Genomic DNA, 7,450 nt, shown 5'->3' with positions numbered 1-7,450 from the left:
CTAATGATGAGCGGTACATTCCATTCATTGAACATCGAGTGACGGAAATACCAGAGCCTAACGCTCTGACGAGACTGTGAGGGCGCTCGATCGACGTGATGATGAAGCCACTGACTGACGGAGATGGCGAGCGAAGCGGCGCTGAGGCTGAGGACAAGGGCGGAGAACCAGAGGACGTTTGTCGAAATGACATGAGCGGGCACCGGGGTATATGAAGATGCATTCAGGGCAGCGATCATCGGCTGCATGGCATCCGTACCGTCATTCATCTGTGCTAAAGTGCCGATCATAATAAGCATGGCCAGTGTATTGGGATCGAGCGGTTGCGGCTGGAGATTGACGTAGTATTGGACGTTGAAGGCGGTCAGTGCGGCAGAGAACAGACCAGCCTTTGTTGTCTGCATTCAGCTGCTGTGGGAGTCCGTGAGGCGAGGTAACCACTCACGAAAGTCAGGAGATTGCTGATTTCGTCCTTCCACTTCTTGACCACGAGCTCCTCTCTTGTCCACACCTGCTCCGCACAAAGCTTCCAAGCTTCCAGAGCCTGCGTATCATCCTCGTGGCCTTGCGGTACTGGTTTGAGTGCTTCTCCTGCACCACTAGCTTCTCTGACCGTCGAATGTGCGTTGTTCTGAGATATTCCAACGACGGCGTCAGTCGGACGTCATGATAAACGCCAAAGGAAGCCGTACCTGTAGAGGAGCGTGTGACGATTCCATAGGTGCACCTACTATACCTCTTCCGTCCTCTGCTACCGCGGCTTGTTCTGGCGCTTCATTAATTGCCTGGGGAGGGTTGATATGGCCGTCCTGTAATCCTCTTCAGAAAGCCGTTGTAGGGCAGAAGGACAGGAGCGCACCTTCACAGATGGTACCCTACGCTGTTCAATTGCCGCTGAGACATGAACGTGGGAGACGCGACCTGCGATGGGACCATTGGACATGATATCATTTCTTTCATAAATATCTCCCTGTTTCACTATTGTTAGCGATGTTCATCATACGCTGACCGCTAATTCTAGTACGTACAATAGCGGCATTGGATGAGGGATCATTTTCTGTACCATACAAAGGGGATACGATGACTGTTTCGAGTACGGTCTCCCTCGACGGAGATCGAGTTTGCTGGTGACTAGTCTCCATGGTCGCGCTCTTGTCAATGTGGACGTCAGGAAGGATTTTTCCCTGCCCAGTAGGAGGGTTCGCTTGGGGTGCGCTAGCTGCGAAGATGCTTGCGTTCGACGTTCTCCTTGAATGGCTTGAGCTTCTGCGAGAGCGTCCGCTGCCCATGATGTACTCGCTGTGAGATGTGCTAGCGGGAAGCGATGAAGGGAAAAGGAGGAGTGCAGTGCTACGTTCTGCCAATCTATCATACGGTGAGCATCTGCACGTGCGACATAGGACAAGGAACATCATAATAGGCAATGACTGCGGGAGACAGTGTCAGTAGAAGCAGTGATGCAATGGCAGCCGACTAACATGCGTTTCGATTGCTATCTTCTACCGCGATCGGGATGCACACAGCGAGATGAGGATGGACATATGATGTGTACGTGAGGTGAGGGTATGTCTGTCAAGTTCCGATCATACGCGAAGGTTCATCCCGTGCACGTTGTTTACGGATAAACTGTGTGCACATCACGAGGACTTCATGCCTTTTGATTTGACGTTTGAGGGTTCATAGTGCACGACTAAAGGAAAGACGACGAGTCAGTGCTTAGGTACAGCATTATGCATGAGGAAACGGGAGTAGCCAGAGGGCACAGCCCGCAATCGTGAATATGAGGTGAGAATGATCGCTTCGAAGAGGCAGCTACCAGAATTCGCCCCTGATCCAACCAAAATATGAATGCAGGAATGAGCCTTAGCTCATTATGGTGCAGTCAAGGCAGGGAGTATGAGTAGATACGACGTCCACCATATTCAAGCATGCAAGGGATGATGGACGGACGATGTCCCGACGCAGGGAAATTGGCCATATCGCCAAATGTAGGCGTGTATGTTTAAGCATTGTTGTCATTTGATTAGCGATCCCCCAGTGGACACTGCCCAATGCACATGTATTTAAAGTTTGATACAAGCACACACAGGTACCGTCTGTCGCTGAGGCTGTAGCGCTGCCTTGACATCCGGGCGTCTCTTAAGGACGCAAAATCGGGATGTGGGCGCATATTGGCCGAAAATGCAGCTAGCGCGATGTGGGCCTATTTCAGGGAGTACAACCCGCCTGCGACCAAGAAGCCGTAGCAGACTCGGATCGAGGCATCAGCCACGCCTTTATCGCGTGTCGTGTGAAACGGGGATCTCATCAGGTTCGTGATGTGCATCTCGAGTGTGCAGTACGTACTGCTCCCGAGACCGGTTGAAATGATGTTGAAATGGATAGAATACACGTGGCGGAGACAAGTAACACCAATCAACAAGTTCTTCAAGAACGTGGCCAGCTGATAAGATGAACGCATCGTGCAAGGGTGCAAATGTCATCGAGGGGGAGAATCGACAGGAGGTTGCGGATTTGGAGGGAATTGTTGGTGTATATGGACCAGTTCTGCTGCTTTTTTTGACCTCATGCGCACGTAGCATGAAAATATGGCGAACTAAAACTGATGGTAGTGCAAGTGACGTAAGTAGAGACAAGTGGTATGCCTAAGAGACACATGATAGAACATGACGCGAAACAGGTGACAGGATTACGCCGTGCGACCCAATCGCCTCGCCTGAGTCTCCCTTGTGCCCAGCGCTCAAGATCGCTCGGAGCCGCTAGGCCATAGGAGCAAGTTGACGGAGATAAATGAGTTCACCTCGAGATGACAGTCCGGACGTGTCGAGTAAACAGTGTATAGAAGGGCATGTAAGATCGGGTGAAGATCACGGATGGGCTCGCATTCACTAAAAGCTAGAGTTTTTGGTCTCGACCCAAGATTTACACTGGGAGATAATGGTGTAGCGGATTTCGGACGGGAGTTGCGCTGGACCTTGTGGATGACAGAGTGCGCCGGCCGTCTGGTAGAAAATGAGTATTAAAGCCTTGCATGTCCCGTGCAGCGTTGAATCGGTATCAACGAACACTCGTGCCGGTAAAGCGCAAGCGTCCGGAAGCTCTCAGTCTTCCACCACCCTCCACGTGCAGCAGTATTTAGCATTATGAACAGAAGTGTTATGTTCATTCATGGCAGGGGCAGCAAGACGACTATCGAGATTAGGCGCCTGTGACGCGGCCTTGGTTGACGTCATTGTCATGTCCTTTCCATTGCACACAAGCTGTCTACTCACTATGTACACGCTCACGAATCTCGCGACAGACTCCCTGAGGCATAATACCATCCCTCAGACTGCCGCTGCAATACAGAAGTGCTTCCGCGCGGCTCATGAGGTCCATGAGGGTCTCCGAGGAGATGGATATTGCGAATTCCTGAATCGAATCTTCGGGAGCTAAATGCGTGATGTGACTTCAGGTGTGTAGCGCTGCACTTGACTGTTCAAGAGGAAATGTCGCGGAGTCAAGAATCGCCCAGGCGACAACACGGAAGGTAGGGCGCGGTGAATCTGGTTACCTTAATTAACAGCGACCTGATTTACCGGTTAATCACCGGTAGATTATCCGGTAATTTACCTAGGGTCGAAAACATGGGTGTTAATCTGGGTTAATCTGGGAATATTCCTCGCCGACAAGTCTTTTGATCTGACTGTTAAATTCCTGCAGGACGTTCTGGCTGGTAGTGCGGATTCCCGGAAGGAACTGCAGGAACGCGTAATGTCAGCGAACATCGCGAGCTCAGTCGAAGTTCGCGCGGAAGACCTGGACTGGGATGCGTGGTAATTGACGGTCAATTTCGTAATTCACCGCTTTAGGCTGTTAACTAACGTTAATTAGCACGTAGACGCTGGTGGGTTAATTAGCCGTTAATTACACCTGTTCATCTGGCCCCCTAATAGGCCTACTGCTAATTTACGGTAAATTAGGAAGCGATTCCAGATTCACCGCGCCCTAACGGAAGGAGTGCGGGAGACGAGGTTAGACGCCCGACAGACCGAGATCGGGCGCTTATAATGCGACGTCATCGCTCTGGTCGTTCTCTGCGTTGTAGAAACAGCAGACCCCGACTTTTGCACATCCATCAGAGTGTGGCGCGCGCAGATTATCTCCATGCATATCTCGTCCATTCAATGGAATGACGTCCCAGAACTGTTACGGCATTTTGCTGCCTGCTGCACACGCGTCGCGTTATACGGGTCCGTCCTTCCCGGTCCTATGCTCGATTGTCTGCCTCCAAGGTGCGCGGCTTGTGAAATCTTAACAGCAGATATATTTCACAGCTGCCACCGGCGGATGTCAGTCAGAGACTGAGCAAGCTCGCTGGCCATGGTCAATTTTCGAAACGGGTCTTGACTAACGCGCAGGAATGACCACGGTCATCTATGGTTTTTCCCACTATCATCATTTCTGTTACACCGTATAGGCCACCTGACCCTTGGCGACTCAGACGTCTAACGAGCACTTGTGTCTGTAAGAGAACGGGCGAGTGAGCTGGTAGTCCCTAGCCTCATTATTGACTCACGGTAGCTGATACACATCTGTAATTTGAAAGCGTTGTAATTCTCCCACACCCATTCATAACGCCCGCGTCGCGCTCTACGCGCAGTGTTGTGGGCAAAACTCGCTCAAACATTCGTCAAGCGCCGGCGCCACGCGGGGGCTCATGGCGACTGTTGGCAAGGGTGGCGCAACTGGCGAATGGTATTAATTCACATTCGGAGGTGACAAAGATTACGCAGTGCAACTACAAAGGAATTCAGGCTAGTGCCAGTGAGGCGGCATGGGAGAGATAACAGATGTTGGATTGCGTGAGAGATTCTACCCCAGATATTGTGCTCACAGTATGAAGTAGGCCTGACATGTCCGAGTTGCGTCCGAAATCGCAGGCGCAGCGATTGGGCGCAGTGTTGCGAACACTATCTACGCTCCCTCGTACACAATGGCGTTGAGCAACATATCCTGATAGAGCGCTGGGTCGAGGTAACTGCTATGATGTGCGACAAGACATCCCCCCATGGCTCTGCCCATAGCTCGTCGCGTCGCGTCTGACAACACCTGAGGACAGAATTATAGGCGAGCGCCTCAAGGGATGTCTATATGCGCCTCAATCAATGTCTGACGCTGCCCAACTACCCACCAGACAGATGTATTTAGTATGCGGGATCTTGTAGTAGCACGCGGTATGATGCAAATCTCGCCAGGAATGGATAATGTAACGTTACGAGCTCGCGAAAGTGTACATACTACCTGTAGCTTAACGCAAAGATTCCAGCCTGCTAAACGGACGGCAGTACGACCATATGTACCCCGTGTTCTCCCACTTACAGCGCCTACTGCATTGAAGTGCCTTCGACCACCTGTGGGTACTCCCTCTGTGTTTCATCGGTATCTTGCGACGATGGTGCAGGGCTGACAGTTGCCTCAGCAACGGGCTCATCAGGAATGCTATATATCATGTCAGAGCTGGGTATGGAGAGCAGGACGAGGCACTTACGAGTCGGTGGAGTGGCCCAAAGTACTGTATATCCTGTACATTTGAAATCTGATGTTATCACCCCACCTTTCGGGGCCTCGTGATGCACATCTCTCCAGCACATCGATGACATACGGTTAAAACAGTGTATCATCGCGAGTAGGCCGTGTGATATCCGCTCGCGCGAGCTCGTAACATATATAGAGGAGGTCCGAGAATTCGTCCCAAGTGCTCGCCTGGACCACGTCCTCTAAGCAAAACAACCTGCAGTACTCGACAATGACGTCTAGTGCAATACGAACATCGTTATGAACACGATCAAAGTCGTCATGCGGGAGTCGTGCGGAGTCCAGCAGTGCTGAGGCTGTGATCTCGAAATATCGCTTGGTATCGAGCCACATGCGGGCGTGTGGTAGAGATGTGAGCAGTTTCCGAATGTCTGCGGAGTGCGCTGTGAGTGCTAAGTGGACGACTTCTGGATGGATGGGACGTGACGGCGTACATATAGAAGAAGGTAGTTTATGTCGTCCTTCCAACGCTCCATTCGCTTGTCTTCAAATGTCCAGACCTCCTCCGCAAACCTCGCCCACCCTGTCAGCTCCTCTTTCTCCGCTGTTTTCGCATAGGCACGACCACCGTCCGCGTTCAGCATGACCTTGAAGTCATTGGGCTGAACGCGGCCTTGCTCGTCTGTCGTGTACGGTAGACGACCGTCGTCGAGATCTTTGCGTCGTCCCTCGTGGTCTCCGGTAGTCGTGTCTTGGTTCCCATTTGTATCAGGTCGCTGATGTCCGCAAATGAGCATTTAGAGTTGCTATTATTATCACATGTAGGCGTACCAAAGATGTTCCAGGACACTCTCCCTGGGGCTGCGTGGGGGGCGTGTCGTTATCCTTCGCTCTTGTCGCAACATGTATCTGGTTACACTGGTGTCAGTACATGTAGCTGGCAATGGTGTAATGGCGCATACGAATGATTCCCCCTCCGTCTATTGCTCCGTTTGCTGTGCAGGAGCTGACCCATTGGTAGCCTAGAAGGTTCCTCTTTAACGACTATCGTGCCTACGACGAACGATATTACCTCTCGACACACGCTCGCTCCCGTAGACTGCTTGGAGGCTTGGCCATCATCTGGAGCTTTGATTTGCACCGGGGGGAGCCATCCATTCTCAACCTGCTGAGTGTGATCTCACTACAGGTCTTCGTTATAGAACCCAGTGGCTTACCTCATGACAAGAGCTGTCGAATGCTGCCTGAGCATTAGTCGCACTGCCCTGAGCATTCTCAAGCTCTGATGACGGAGCCGCAGCTTTCTTGCGGGTCTCCCCGTTGTCAACAGCACTATATGGGGCACCGGATATGCTGTGCTGGTCCGTCACGGACGTAGTGGCTGGTTCGTTGACTGAGCCTATATCTCCAGTGGTAGTATCACAAAACCTACAAACCCACCTTATAGCTTGATAGTTAGGGGGGGAGATAAAGCACTTAAGTATGGGGGAGGTAATGCTGTTAAGCGCAACAACGAAGTGAATAGAACTGGGGGGCAGGGTGCCCTAGGATGCTGCCTTATATACATGAGGGAAAACCCCCCAGGGACCGGTAATGGACCCCTGGTACCTAGCTGGGTAAGGATTACTAAGTATCATGTGCTCTATGATGTCATATATGATGTCATAGTCTGGCCCTGCCCTGCCCTGGGCCTAGGGTCCAGAATTGACCGGCCTATGGCCTAGTGCCTGAGCCTAGCTCCTACCTATGATGTCAGAATGATGTCATGGTCCAGAAGGAGTCTGGTTTCTATCTAGAAAAGGTCCGGCATCAGAGTCCAGCCTGATGTGTCCAGAACAAGATCATGTGTCGCTTATTTAAGCGGATAACCCCTTAGATATGCAGCTGTCCCATATGCGGACGGATAAGTATGGATAAGTCCCTATACCCTTTG

General features: G+C 51.6%; 2 protein-coding genes across 2 annotated transcripts in view; both read right to left on the bottom strand.

Moving 5' to 3' along the window:
- POSPLADRAFT_1158426 (hypothetical protein) overlaps positions 1 to 1,289 on the bottom strand; it is a gene marked incomplete at both ends in the record, with an annotated part of 3,869 nt that extends 2,580 nt beyond the window's left edge. The window contains 5 exons of the mRNA XM_024487320.1: positions 18 to 398; positions 446 to 631; positions 693 to 809; positions 860 to 970; positions 1,029 to 1,289. Of these exons, the coding sequence (XP_024333845.1) occupies positions 18 to 398; positions 446 to 631; positions 693 to 809; positions 860 to 970; positions 1,029 to 1,289 (1,056 nt within the window). The remainder of the gene's footprint in view (positions 1 to 17; positions 399 to 445; positions 632 to 692; positions 810 to 859; positions 971 to 1,028) is intronic.
- A 4,077-nt stretch (positions 1,290 to 5,366) lies between these two features.
- Positions 5,367 to 6,790, bottom strand: POSPLADRAFT_1158216 (hypothetical protein; the record flags this gene model as incomplete). The annotated part of the gene is made up of 7 exons (XM_024487293.1): positions 5,367 to 5,481; positions 5,531 to 5,554; positions 5,654 to 5,892; positions 6,012 to 6,293; positions 6,349 to 6,409; positions 6,602 to 6,700; positions 6,735 to 6,790. 7 exons carry the CDS (start codon positions 6,788 to 6,790, stop codon positions 5,367 to 5,369), a joined length of 876 nt encoding a protein of 291 aa, XP_024333844.1.
- Positions 6,791 to 7,450: the final 660 nt, after the last annotated feature.

The sequence above is a fragment of the Postia placenta genome (assembly GCF_002117355.1).
Source record: "Postia placenta MAD-698-R-SB12 unplaced genomic scaffold POSPLAscaffold_20, whole genome shotgun sequence".
Classification (NCBI taxonomy): domain Eukaryota; kingdom Fungi; phylum Basidiomycota; class Agaricomycetes; order Polyporales; family Adustoporiaceae; genus Rhodonia; species Rhodonia placenta.
Note: the sequence above shows the minus strand (reverse complement) of the source record. Positions and strands in the feature narration are given on the sequence as shown.